The following is a 15762-nucleotide window of genomic DNA, read 5'->3' on the forward strand; positions in this document are numbered from 1 at the left end:
TGTGTGTGCAGTGTGTGTGTGTATGAGTGCAGTGTGTGTGTATGAATGCAGTGTGTGTGTGCGTGTGTGTGTGCAGTGTGTGTATATGAATGAAGTGTGAGTGTGTGTGATGCAGTGTGTGTGTGTGTGTTGGTGGGGGGGTGGGCATTTTGATTATTGTTTTTATTAATTAATTATTATTATTAATATGTATTATATTATATTATTAATTATTATTATTTATTTTTAAATTATTATTTTAATATTTTTTATTATATAAATATTATTTTATTATATTAATATATATTTTTTTTCGTCCCCCCTCCCTGCTTGATACATGGCAGGGAGGGGGGCTCACTCCCTGGTGGTCCAGTGAATGAGCACTGTGTAGGAGGGGGGCTGGCAGAGCTCTTACTTACCTCTCCTGCAGCTCCTGTCAGTTCCCTCTTCCTCCACGCCGGTCCGTGCAGCTCCTCTGTAAGTCTCGCGAGAGCCGCACTATGACCCCGCGGCTCTCGCGAGACTTACACTGGGAGCTGACCGAGGTGCTGAACGGACCGGCGTGGAGGAGGAGATTGCTGACAGGAGCTGCAGGACCCCACAGCCCCAAGTCTGTATTATGGCAATGCAAATTGCCATAATACAGACAGTGACTCAAGTATAAGCCGAGTTGGGGTTTTTCAGCACAAAAAATGTGCTGAAAAACTCGGCTTATACTCGAGTATATACGGTAATCTATAAATGATTAAAATAAATGTTTTGCAGAATTCTAAAACCTAAGCCTCCCAACTTGCCATGCCCCCTCAATTCAGAGTAAAGACTTCCTTATCAGTGTACGTACACAGCTCAGCCACTGACTGTACTTAGTAAGCCGGAAACCAGGCACCTTGCAATAGGAGGACAAGACGCGCAGGTAGACACTTATAGTGTTATTACTCAAGTGACAACTGTGGGTAATTCAAAGTGAATTTTAACTTTAGCACCAAAAACTTACAACTATGCTTTCAGTTGAGCAATTTTAGTCTAAAATTAAACACTCTTAGAATACACATTTCATTTTTTACAATTTAGCGAATAGCCCTCATAGGAAGTATATCACAATATGTCTGTTTCATACCCATTACAACTCACTGCAGTGGTGAAGCTAACAAGGTTAGCATGTTCTGTTATAGCATTGTAATAGTACTGATTTTGCCAGTACAGTCCAGCATTTGTGGGTGCTGTCCTTGCAAAAGTGGGACCTGTTCCATATTTTTTAAAATTTGCCTGAAAATTTCACAATGCAGAAAGGGACTGGGCACTAGGAGTTTCCAAAGTGCTTGAGGGGGCAGGCTGTCAGTCAGCCTGGTCACCAGTGGCGGAACTAATGTAGAGAGGGTCTTGGTGCAAGAAATGTTTTTGGGCCTCCTTTAGTGCAAGGAGGGCCAAAGAGGTAGATCCGATCTGTCGTACAACTCCCGCAACGCTATGCCAGCTGGGGATCTATCATTGGACCATCACTTAGGGGTTGTATTTGTGAGCAGTGTTTGCATGTTTAAATGTAATTATGGTTTTATATGGAGAATGTGTATGTGTAGGGGTGTATTTGTTGCCATATGTATGCAGTGGTTAACTTCTATGTAATGTTTGCATTTGAATCCAGTGTGTTTGTATGTAGTGTTAGCATTTGCGTTTAGGGTTGGTTTTTGAATGAAGGGGTGTTTTAGCATTTTAATACAGGAGTGTGTTTGTTTGTAATGTTTGTAATGTTTGTATTTAAATGCATTGTTGTGTTTGTATGTGGTGTTGGCTTTTAAATGTGGGTGTATATTTGGGTCTAGTATTGGTGTTTGTATACAATTCTAGCGTTTGATTGCCAGGGTGTATTTGCATGTAGTGTTGGTGTTTGATTACTGAGATGTAAGCACATATAAACATTTAGACACTAATACGAATATACACACGGGCATATACACACATATATATATATACACACACACACACACACACACACGTATATACATACATACACACACTGACACAGATACACATATGCCATAATTTTAAGCCACTCTCCTGCTCCTGTTAATATTCTTTTTATCTGCAAAAAGGTAGCTTCTCTCCCCCCCCCCCCCCCCTTGATTTTTGTTTAGATCCAACCCTTGGTGCCTGCTGCCGGGGCGGTCGACTCCTGCCTCGGACCAGAAAGAGAGGTGCTTGGCCTTCAAGCCAACGCTCCTTAAGGAACCCAGTCTCACACAACTGACTCAACAATGGAGTTCAGACTGACATCACTCAACATAAACGGACTGAATGTACCCAATAAGCGCAGACTTCTGCTACAAGAAGTCAGACGACAAAAGGCAGATATAGTCTTTATCCAGGAATCCCACATACCACACAGCTCCAAGATCCAACTTACTGACCACATTTACACCAGAGCGTATGCATCCAGAGATGGAACAAACGTCACCAACTACTGTCCCATCTCCCTCATTAACTTTGATTTGAAAATATACGCCAAACTGCTGGCCACTCACCTAAATCCACTTCTCACCAGATATATTCATCCGGACCAAGTAGGCTTTGTGTCCACGAGGCAATTATATATGAAAACACAAGACGAGCGGATGACCTGATATGGTGGACAGGGCGATCCCGAACGCCTTCTCTGGTCCTTTCCCTGGACGCGGAGAATGTGTTCGACCGATACAAGCAGGTTTCGGGTTATAAAATCAATTTAGATAAATCGGTAGGAATGCCACTGAAAATACCAGAGGTGCACAATAGCTACACGAGGATTGATAGATGGTACATGCAGGGGACGTCATTATCACAGGTGGAGGACTGCTCAATAGGAAACGTAGAATTTTAAACAAATATCAGAGGTGGATGCCGCATGGCTTGGGACCATGACCGGTCTCAAGATAAGTCCACAATTTATTAAATACCTAGGCATCAAGCTGACGTCAAACCCTGAAGACTGGTACACCGAAAACCATTCGCACATGATTCACACACTATTAAAAGACCTGGAAACTGTCACAAAAAAACGTGGATAGGACGCCTCCATAGCATTAAAATGAACCTACTGCCTCGACTTTTATTCCTCTTTCAGGCCCTACCAGTGAAAGTAACTGGGGGGGATCTAAAAACGCTCCAAGCCGCGATAGAGGATTTCATATGGGCAACAAAACGACATCGAATAGCGAGACAAATCCTATATACCCACAAAAGTAGAGGAGGACTGGGACTACCCAATCTTTATCTCTAGTACTTATCCGCCCTGCTGGCTCAGATAGTGGAGTGGCACTCGCCACCGAAAGCCCACAGATGGGTGGACCTGAAAACTCTGCTCATAATTACCAACCTGCCCCAGTTTTAGATATTGATCCTCAAAGTGGATAGACCCGATATCCGCACTACCTGCCCGGCAATACTGAATTCAATATAAATATGGGACTCCACGGCCCGCAAACATTCCCTCAAAAGCACACCATCACCACTGATGCCATACCTGAAAAACAAAGCATTAGAACCTGGTTTACTGGCTAGGGACTTCAGGGGAATTGAACATACAGTTCTATAGCGCTACTGTCATCTGTATAATGCAGGCACATTCATATCGTTTGACCAATTAAAAACATTAGCCACATTAACCTCAAAGGATTACTTTAGGTATATCCAACTCTTCGCAAGACATCCGCAGGTTAGAGCAGCGGCAAAGAGACTTCGCCAGACATCCGCAGGTTAGAGCAGCGGCAAAGGTCAAACTAACTTTTTATGAGAGACTTTGCGTGACAGAGGGGCCCAAAACAGGCCTCATCACAACAAAGTATGTAAAAAAAAAAAATAGAACAAAAAAGCGCAATATAAAATTAAATCGTCTGTATGACACCAAATATTAAAAAGTCCAAAGATAAAAATTTGTAGCTGCCAGACATAAAAGGTTATTCCGCAATCCTATGTGATAGAATGTCCAAAAGTAGATAAATGTCAGCGCTGTGCAATAGCCCAAATAAGTGTTTGTGGGGAAGCTGGGTATTGAGATAAATGTGTATGATTTCCACCTCCACAGCGGTGGTTTAGGAAATTAGGAGTATTCTGTGTAAACTTTGTATCCAACAGCAGTGATCACAGTAACGTATCTTCAAAGATACAAACCAAGCAAAGAAAGTGCAAACGGACAAATTACATATTTCTATGTATGTATTTGGTCTTCTCCTCCCTGTGCGTGCTCTCCATATATATGGGGGAGGGAATCATAGGCACTCATTCCTTCCGGCAGTGCACTGACTGGCGATATTGCTGTTAAAGGGTGACTGTGACTGGTCGGTTTACTGTTTAAAAATTACCATAGAATGTGATGGCAGATAAGAACCATTCGGCCCATCTAGTCTGCCCAAAACCATCAGATAGCCACTCGAAAACACACAGAAGCACTTTTTTTTTTTTTTTTGCTTTTTAAATGATAAGCAAGACCAATTCATGCTAATTCAATACACAATATTATATTTAATTGGAGAGGCAGAAGAGCGCAAAGTAATATATTATCAAAATGATTTCAATTAACCAAATATTTGCTCTGAAACATGCCACTTGTTTGCATAATTCCCTCTCTCTGTCTGGTTACCCAGAAGGCATATTTTCATATGGCTGCCCATAAATATGCATTACGCAGCACACAGCACCCAGCGAGCTGTAAGCAGAAGGGATACTTGCAATTAATTGTAACTTAATATTTGACAAAGTAATAACTGAAACAAAACACCCATAAACTATGGAAATAAACTGCAATACATAAAGCTGCATATAAATACATTTACCATCAGAATCCACAAAAAAGCTACTTGCATATATTTGTAACACAATGGACCATTGCACAACACTGAAGATGTGCAAACGTCAGACTTCCTTAAATATGCTGGGTACCTCAAAACAATGGCCAGAATAGATATGTTTGCCACTGTAGAATTGGACAGCTTAATCATTATCTTGGCCTCATTAAACTGCCATATAGGGTCTTTAAAAATGCTTTAATACGTTTTTATTTCAAAGTATTTTACTTATATACAACAAAGAAACAGTATTCATGTTAGCCTTGTACATTAGTCTTGCTGAAAAACATTTTTTAACCCAATCCTCTAGTTTGCTGCACAAATCCACAGAGAACAAATTAAAATTAGCAGGGAAAGGCGGGGCGTAGCTAACCGCCGAGCGAGATGGACGCATGAATCTTTGCTTCGGCATATGGGCTCTACAAAACTGAGGAATTGAGAAGCAAACTCTCCATTCATACCCCCAAAACAAACATGTTCCAAGGCAAACATAGGAAGAAGGCATCTAAAGCAGCCAAACTAAAAAATTTTCGGCCAAAAACCTGTTCCTGTGTCACTGACCGCACAGGCCGCCTTTCAAGATGGCGGAGGCTCGTCGGATGATAGCAACCCTGCTTTTGACCCAGGGGACACCAAGTCAAGTGAAAACATTACCGGGCAATGTCTCCACAAGGCCCTGATTGCCTTATCCAAACTGATTCAATCTTTGACATCTAGTGTGGACACGCTGCGCAAGGACCTTTAAGATATCGGGGCAAGAACAACGCATACAGAAACCAAAATGGCTGAATATGCGGTGGCTCACAATGATATGGCCGACCACGTGCAGCAATACATTGAGTCTCTAGAGTGAAAAAAGACACAGAAGATCGGTCCCGGAGGAACAACCTCCGATTAAGGGGGGTTCCAGAAACAGTCCTCCCAGACAACCTACCCAGATATGTCCGCAGCCTACGGAATACTATAGCCCCTGATGTGCCAGCAGACATGCTGCTACTAGACCGGGTGCACCGAGTCCCGCGCCCCTAGCATTTGCCGGAATCAACACCGCGAGATGTATTACTGCGTGCTCACTACTACCATGTAAAAGAAATCATCCTAAAGAGCAGCCGCACAACATCCTTACCAGCCGAATATGCAACAGTAAAAATCTTCGCAGACCTCCCGGCTGCAACATTACGAAGACGCACGTCTTTTACACAAGTGATGGCGACTCTCCGAGACAACAATGTCAGGTACCGCTGGGGATACCCTACCAAGCTGTTGGTCATGAAGAACGGGAAACTCACCCCACTGCAAACTCCTGAGGAAGGCCTGAAGATATCAGAATCCTGGGGCATAAAGATATCCCCCACAAAAGAAACAACAACCTAGTCTGTGAAGCGGACCCAAGAATGGACAGTAACCTAAGCGGAGATACCGCAAACATAGCAGTACTCCTCGAATAAGTACTGTCACGGTTGCCGGTTTATACGCAAGTATGGCAACAGTGCTTTAACCCACATGTTAATTCAGTTTATTAGCTCTATAATGCTAATCCATACTTTATTATAATATATTACCTTACACACATATAACACGTCTCCCAAGGGTGGGGAATCTAAACCACACTTTCCACTAGCCTAGGTAGTGATGAACCAAATTGAGTCGGGATGCAGTCTATCTCACCGCAAAACATATGCAGAAACCCCGAGAAGCATGATATGGCACCCGTACATCATGCAGGCCTTAAGGTACTGTGAGCCCGGCAACACCCTAGTAAACCCACCAGAGTAAAGCTCACTCGCAAGCAGGAAACGGAGTTCCATGCCCTCCATAAACATGACTAGGTACCTCATTGCCATAGAACGTCATAGAATGTCTATGTCCCAAACTTACAAGTGGATCATGAAAAGTGGGGAAACTGTTATTAATGTCAACACACAGTTATATGTTCTGTTGATTTCACTGCTTATACATGTTATCGTATTGCTTTTCTACTAGCTATAAATGCTTATGACTACCTAGAGCCCAGATAGCCACTAACACCATATGGGAGTTACTACCCCCAAAGTGTAAAGTTATTGCACTGTTCCCTCGTGGAGGGGACTACTGTACATACTTTCTTCTATCCTTTCCTGTTTGCTACGCACCCATTCCTTCCAGTTCCACTCCGTCTCGTCAATCCATTTTCCCACCGAGAGTACGAGGATACAATTCCGGGTATACCACCCCCACAGGTTCAGCACCATATTAAACACTGATGAAACATTGATAATGTCTTGGCAGATCCACCACTGTGTCGTACAACCAAACACATGACTTATAGCATTCCCAGCAACAACTGCACCACCTAAAATCCCAACACTTGTGTGATTGGAGATCAGATCAACTAACATTTCTGGGGGTGGCCTTCACTTCCAATATTCAACATATCTATAAAGCAAACCAACCATATATGGTTACTGAAAGAGATTAAAATAACACTACACAATTGGCGAGGGATGTATATATCATGGACAGGCCGTCTGGCGGCCAAAAAAATTATAGTGGTCCCCAAATTCCAATATCTATTCCGCACATTGCCCATCCGCCTCCCGCACTCTTATTTTAAGGAAGCACAACGGCTGCTCAACCAATTTATCTGGGCATACAAAATACTTAGAGTAACAGCAACCATGCTCTAGCAAAAAACTGCTGATGGAGGGATGAACGCACCAAATTTACACACCTATTACCAAGCAGCTATCACCAATAGCATAGTACCAGCCCAAACTTAAAGCAAACCAACCCAATGGCTGACATTAGAAAATTAGGTGATGCAAAAGCACACACTGTTATAAAAGTAACAATACCACAGCGACGACTATTCATGTGTGGGATAGGAACAGACATAAATGCTGCTCGGAAAGCCCATACTCAAGAGCTATGCCCATCTCAACCCTAAACTCAGTAATACCAGATTTCAACTAGAAAATCTGGGAATGCCACGATATACACTTTATTCACCAATTCTTTCAGGATGGCCAAACACTAATCTTCCCAGACATACAACACAGAAGTCTCCCTTTGGTGGCGTAATTCTCATATTTACAAATAAATTCCTGGATGAAAAAACAAAATGCTCGGACCAAATGTACATGAGCACCGGCTGACTAGCTTTAAGAGAATAATGCTCACAATTACGCCAGCAATTAAGACGATCTCAATACTATATGCCAGCATACTGAAATATGATTTAATTATCAGATACCCCTTTGTTATAGCATGGGAAAAAGACCTTGGTTTGACATTCGGGGAAAAAACATGGCGAGAGATATTCATAACCCCTAAACAATTCACACTTAGCACAACAACAATACGGAACTATCAAGGAAAATCCTTTACCGCTGGTACTTAGTGCCAAAGCGCCTCAAACAAATTTATCCCAACACGTCAGATCACTGCTGGAGGTGCACATCAGGAATGGGCACCATGCTCCATATCTGGTGGGAATGCCCAAAACTAACAACATACTGGAAAACAGTGGCTAACCTAATTCATGGTAGCACAGAAACAACCTTGCCTATAACACCTGAATGTATGCTGCTCCACAACTACCCATCTAAGTTACCCAAAGAGAAAAAGTATCTCATTTACCAAATTAACATCACAGCGCTGGCTATGACAAGCAAAAAATGGCGAAGCCCTGAGACATCGACCATAAAGCAATGTAAAAACCTAATTAAAAACAACACAACATTATGAATCCTCATGTAGGACAGCCCTCCCACCAAAACTAAATTCTGGAGCATTGCTTGGCACATGTGAAATACATTTATAGAAAGTTATCCCCAAGAGAGATTAACTGAACACAACTCGAAGTCTCCAGTAATCCAGTATTGCATGGAGTGGTACACCACGACTCTATAAAAGTTGAAACCGACAAACTGAACTCTAACCTGTCAAGCAAAGTACTATCTTATGTTCTCTCCCCTCCCCCCAACCTTCCTCCTCTGACCCCTAATGTATCTATTATAATGCAATGTTCATACCGTTGCACAGATATCTTTATGTATAGCAACACTTCTACCAGTTACTACTCTTTATTCTGTACAAAATATACAAAGTACGTGTTGTGAACATGAAAATTGCATAATAAAAATATAAAAAATAAAAAAATTAGCAGGGAAAGGATTTTTATTGAATCATTTTCTAACCAGGTTCCAGTATTAACACATTTTTTATAAATTTACTACCCTTGGCCTCACAACTGTCCCAATGCCAATGGGACAATTCCTTTTTCAGAGGCCTGTTGTCCTGATTTTGTTCACTGGTGTCACTTTTTTGTGGACACCAGGGAACTTTCCGCAGAAGCGTATCACAGGTTCTGGAGCACCGTAGCAGTTTTTTTAATGAAATAACTATTTTTTTTTAACAGAAATGAGATAACAACATACAAAACAGCATTACTTGTGTCATAAGCGACTATTTTGTTTCAGATAGTTAAGCCTTAATAAAAAATCCTTTTACTCCACATGCGAACAAGTCGATTCACCTGGATATTACCTATGGACTCTTATTTATTGAATGAGCCTCCACAGGGAAATTCCAAATAAATGCAGATGTGGATTAAAAGGATTTTGAGTTGGAGAAACCGGCCAAGGCTAGTGTAAAATCTCATACAAATGGGGGCGGAGCCTGACCAGCAAGGGGAGCAGACGTGTGTGCCCTGAGCTCCTGCTATGAATGCAAATAAAGCTGATTTTACCCCAGGAAAAACGAAGATTAACCCCTCTGAAGGGCAATACAGATCCCAGAGGGGACACAGCGATACACCCCAAGACATTCCCAAACTGCCAAGTCATGGGAGACCAGAGGAGCACCGCTGCGGCCTACTAAACCGGAGCTGGGGAGAGGCGGCCGATCTCCCTGTTTCCCGGTCACAAGCGAGAACACAAGTTCTCCTACCCCCCCCCCCTTTGGACGGGTGGGGGTCATCCTGGTCCCCACTCGACTGCCTTACCCACTCGACCCGAGAGGCAAACCTTGCACGGGGTCCAGGTGCCTGTGGAGGCCCAACTTAAAATGGCGACTAAGACATGGCGGGCAGAGACGGAGTATACACAAAGCGAACCAGCCCTCCGCTCAGTGGACCGCATGCTACAGCGGATGAATGAGCATTTTCACCAACTATGGATCAAATTGGAGACCCACATGCTCTCTATACCGATCCAGCCTCGAATTATCGGACAAGGCGGCAGGCGACGGAGTGAGTGGAGGACCCCCTCGGGACTAACCTACCGTGACATGCTTGCACCTCCTAGTGCTGGCCCACCTGGGCCGAGGGCCACCAAGGGCAGGACCCGGAGGCATCACCCACATGGGCGGAGGGATGGCCGCCACAGAAGGCGGCAGACCATCAGACCTCTCCGCTATTCCCAACACGGGAAGGACCCGGCCCATGGAAGTGCCCGGGTCCGTGGTTTCAAGATGCCGGCCTTCATCCCGGCCCGGGGCTGGAGGGTGGATATACCTCGCACCCGGCGACCAGCCGCCTTCGTAACCACCCCTGCAACCAGAGCAGCAAGCCGAGAACAGGACATAGAGCGAGAGGGCAGCCCACGAGAAGCCCGCGACCGGACCATCTGCGAGGCCCGAGCGGCCTACTCACAAGTCAAGCGCAGAGCTGGAGTCGGTTGAACCCGGGTTACACAGTGGACCATAGCCACGATATTTCGCCCTAGCACCGAAGAAGGCCCCGGCAATACGTTATGAACACTCAGTCTGCCTTTAATTTCTCTACCACATGTACTCTGGTTGTCTTGGTATTTCAGTTTATCTTTGTATTTTAGTTTGTACCTTTCCTCTCACTCTCCTAGTTTCAATTTATGTACTAATATCCTGATATCTAGCACATCACGCAATTTCTAAATATGAAAATGCTAGGGACTTCCCCACTAAGACAAGCTCCACAGCAGCCCCACGTGCAAATACTTGTACCCCTACTTAGACCTTAGCCAAACCCTACCACCTATTCTGCTTAAAAGAGTAAGCATTACACCCTATCTGTCATAAGCCAGGTGGTTACAAGTTACAGCCTAAACTATATATCCTACTAAACAAGTGCAGTTCAAGTGGTAAATAGCACTACGTTAAGCTAATCTGCTAACATGTAACATGTAATAAGTTTGATGCATCTAAATGTACCTTTACTCCTATATGTCTTCCTAATCGAACGCTATATACTGACGTTATCCTAACTTAATATAAAAATGTGCAAGTAACCTCGGTTACCCCAATGTTTTACTAGCTGAAAATCAACGTGAGGATTACCTTTGGGGTACCACACGTCTGTTGTTATCATTTTCTGCACTGCAAAAATAAAAAATGTAAAAAAAAAAAAAATCTCATACAATGAAAATCTAGAGGTAAGGCTGAAGGAAAATGCACTAAATGCACTCAATGCACTAAACCCGTCTCTAACTCGATTTACCTAGGGGCCACTGGCCAAAATGTCTTCTTGCATGAGGTCACCGATCGCTACTTCCTGAAACCCACACACATCCTGACGTGAGCTTGCACGCACTTCAAAACGACAGACATTTACAGATACGCACACATTGACAGGGACTGTATATAGTCATCTTAATGAAGTGGTTTGATGCATAGAGTGACCATTCAATGTTTATAATATGTAGTGCCAACCTTAGTCTGAACTTCAGTACTATTTATCATCCAGAAATGTATTTAAAAAAATAAAGGATGAAACATAAATGCAATATAGATAGGTTCAGTGACCAACAAGGTTACACAAGGTTATACAATGTATGCTTTGAATACAAATTCTCACTAAATATACCGTTGTACTCACCAAGAAACTGACAAAACTTGCTCCAAAACTCATTAAAGGACTTTGATTCCTGCAAGACAAAATGTTAACAAAGTTTTTAGATTTTTAAACGGAGATACAGGAAAATAACTGGCTTTATGTAATATAGTGGAGTTATATCAACTCATGTAGCGGTACCCTTATGCCAGACTGCGCCCATTAAGCAACACGGAGGAAAACTATTGAGACAGCACAGCCAGATTTAAAAAATAAATAAATACAAAAATAAAAATACAATAAACAAACAAACCAACAAATAGAAAACTAAGCTAAGATTTTCAAGATTATAGCCACTTTGAAACATTTGGAATCACACCAACTTGCTTTTTAACGTATTATGCTATTACGACATTAAAGGACCATTATAGGCACACAGACCACTTCAGCTTAATGAAGTGGTCTGGGTGCCAGGTCCATCTAGGATTAACCCTGCCTGCTGTAAACATAGCAGTTACAGAGAAACTGCTATGTTTACATTTGGGTTAATCCAGCCTCTAGTGGCTGTCTCTTTGACAGCCGCTAGAGGCGCTTCCGCGCTTCTCACTGTGATTTTCACAGTGAGAAGACGCCAGCATCCATAGGAAAGCATTAAGAATGCTTTCCTATGGACTGGCTGAATGCGCGTGCGCATTCAGCCGATGACGTTGGAAGGAGGAGGAGAGTCCCCAGGGCCGAGGGAGCCTGGAGTTGGATAAAGGTGAGTGTTTAACCCCCTTCCTCCCCCTTAAGCCAGGCGGAAGGGGGACCCTGAGGGTGGGGGCACCCTAAGGGCACTATAGTGCCAGGAAAACGAGTTTGTTTTCCTGGCACTATAGTGGTCCTTTAACTTACTCTACCTGCTTAAGTCCATGTTAAAGGGCAGACTTGGAAAAACATAGAAACCAGATGAAAATGAATATATTTGCTATTGGACGTTGGACGTGATATGTAACAGAACAAAGGAATTACTTCTTGTAAACAGGAAATGTACTAATTATATTTAAACACTGGATATAAATTGGCTTCAAGAACGTTATCAGACCAACAGTTTGGTCCTCATAATAATACTGGCACAATAAAATCCCTGTATTTAATGCTTTTTAAACAGTGACGCAAATTACAGACATGGCATCAGCAATGATTTTTCTACTACAAAATGTTATGCTCCAGTTCCAACCATTGAGGAACCAGATCCGACTAAAATTGCATAGGGACAAAAATTTGAGTCCCAAGTCATTGAGACCCTGGAGTTTTCTCTGACATCTTTTAAGGGTCTTGACTGGTTCCCAGTCAGCACAAGCTATCTATGACATATAATATCAGGCCATGTTTTTATTTGTGCTGTTATATATTATAAAATAAAAATAAATAAATAGTGCACGCTACAGATTTCTCCAGAGGATTACTGTATCTTATGTCTTAAATAATTAAAAACAATTAAGAATCATGACCCAGGGATACATACAAGTATCACTTGCGCTAGCTTTTAAACTTTGCCAGCAGTAATACTATACTTTTAATCTGAAAGAAAAATTACACCAGATAAATTCTCTATGGGTCACAGCCAGTCTACTGAAACATTGTTGAAGCAATAAACGGTTAATAGGAAAATAATTTATTTAGTGAATAGGATTCAGATACAGTTCACATGGTGATGCCATCGTACAAGTAGAATTGAACAGCATGATCTACAATACTTATTTAGAGCTATTAGTACTGCAAAGCTTAAAATTAATGAGCTGCAACTCCCATCATGCTTTGACAAACTTAAAGGACCACTCCAAACACCCTAACCATTGGGTGAGAGCAATCAGCTTACACCAGTCAATGAGCTTGCCCTGCTCTGCTGGCTGCTGAGAGGAACAGGGGAGCAGCACGGTTGACCCCAAGTAAGAAGTCAACCCACTGGAAAAACAGAATTTAATGGGTTCTAAGCTGCCCTGACTTCCAGCGCTGCACAAAGTTCATCGGTCAGTCTGGGGCAACTGACCAGCTGACAGGGGAACCCCATGTATTGATTGATACCTGGGACTCACAATAAAACTGCAGGAGGTGTCAGTACACCCTAAAGGCCCATTATAATTAGAACGTACGGACACGTCCGAACATCGTTAAAATGCTACGAACTAATATTTTCACATACTCACACCAGGAGTATTTATTCACAAGGAAATCTTGCCAGTCACATGCTCAGTGTAACACATGCTAGTAATATCTGCATAGCAGAACAAAATATTTTTTTTTTTGCCAATGAGAGGGCAGAAATAAAGTCAGTGAAGTATCCTGCAGAAACAGGATCTATTTATAGACCATTACTAAATCAAACATTTACATACACTCCAGCACTGCTGGCGCATAGTGCAGGTATGCCTGCTTCTGCTGATAAATACTAAAGAGTTCATAACAGAGGGGGAATTTCTGTTAAAGCATGAATAAGCAGAAACAACTGTAGCACTGGATTGATCCTGTAGTGTGAAAAACCCAGTAACAGCCAATGGGTAGAGCAGTGGTTTCCAATTTTTTTAGATTCAAGGTGCCCTTAACATTTCAGTATTTTTCCAAGGCACCCCAAGTCAAAAATGTCTAGGTTGTATATCTGTACAGCGCTGCGGCATTTACTGGCGCTTTAGTTTAATGTACAGTGTTGGTGTTTGAAGGGATGCTTGTGTACATGATTGTGTTTTAATACAGGGGTGTGTTTGTTTGTAATGTTTGCGTTTGATTGCAGGGGTGTGTCTGAATGTAATGTTCACTTTTAAATGTGGATGTACATTTGTGTGAAGTATTTGTGTTTGAGTGAAGGGGCGTGTTTGTATGAATTATTTTTTTTAGTTTGAATGTAGGGGTGTGTGTGTATGTAATATTTGTGTTAGATTGCAGGAGTGTGCTTGTATATTGTGCTGGTGTTTGACTGATCGGAAGCATGCACAAACACTACCACATACATACATACATACATACATGCATACATACATACTTACACAGATATTCATGCACATTAACACACAGATGCAAATAAATACACAAACACATACACACAAATTCATATAGACACCAACACATACACACACATAGATACACACTGACACATACACACACATAGATACATGCACCCTGACACACACACAAACATTGATACATGCCCACAGCATGACACAGATACACACACTGACATAAAAACACACACCCTGACACACAGAGGCACATACACAGATGTGTGCGCACACACAGACACAGAAGCACACTGACATATATATATATATATACACACACACACACACACACACACACACACAAACACACAGACTCATACTCACACACACAAACACTTATACAAATACACACACTCATACTCCCACTAATATACACACTCACAAACACACACACGCAAACTCATACAAACACTCACACACAAGTGACTTTTTTTTTTTTAAATCTCCAGCCACCCTCCTGTTAGCTTACCTTGTGTGTCTAGGAGAGTGGCTTGGAGTCCTGGTCCTGGTGGGGGGGAGTGAAGGGGTCTGGAGCTCTTCGTGCTCCACTCCCCTTACACTGCGGCTGCCTCCTCTCCTTTCTCGCACCGTCTCTCTGCATGACGCTGGGAGAAAGTGAAAGACTGTCCCTTCCTCCAAGCCAGCCAACATTACAGGTTCCCGGTCGCGGTCTTAAAGGACCACGGCACTCGACTGGGTCCCTGTTGAGCAGTAATGTTTCCCCGGTACTATAATTAAAGTCCTATCATCATAGCACCGGGGAAACATTCCGCGGCACCCCTTTGTGCACGTTGCGGCGCCCTGGCTGGGGTAGATTATTGCAATAGCCAGGCACATTGCTGTGTTAACATGCAGTGTAAACGTAAGGTGCTGTACCCTTTGAATACACATGCACACTCCAGGGAGATACCTAGTACAATTACAAAAAAATAAGTCCTGCGCTCACTCCCATCACTCCTGGGCAGCCCCAATACATACAGTAAAAAACAGTAAGTTTTTCTTTAGATACCTAGTACAAACCTCATGCTAAACAGCCATTTTGTAGGCATTGTACACAGTCCTAAACTAGGTGAGTACCACAGGAGTTGTATTATTATTATTATTACATTTATTAAATAGAAGCTGGTGTGTTAGGCCAATTCTA

At 42.6% G+C, this 15762-nt stretch overlaps 1 protein-coding gene across 2 annotated transcripts in view; it reads right to left on the reverse strand.

Moving 5' to 3' along the window:
- Positions 1-15762, reverse strand: part of TTC39C (tetratricopeptide repeat domain 39C) — a 125582-nt gene that overhangs the window by 58736 nt on the left and 51084 nt on the right. For both annotated transcript variants that reach the window (XM_063451471.1, XM_063451470.1), the window contains one exon: positions 11629-11677. In XM_063451471.1, coding sequence (XP_063307541.1) covers positions 11629-11677 — 49 coding nt within the window. The remainder of the gene's footprint in view (positions 1-11628; positions 11678-15762) is intronic.

Source organism: Pelobates fuscus, chromosome 4 (genome assembly GCF_036172605.1).
Source record: "Pelobates fuscus isolate aPelFus1 chromosome 4, aPelFus1.pri, whole genome shotgun sequence".
In the NCBI taxonomy this organism is placed as follows: Eukaryota; Metazoa; Chordata; class Amphibia; order Anura; family Pelobatidae; genus Pelobates; species Pelobates fuscus.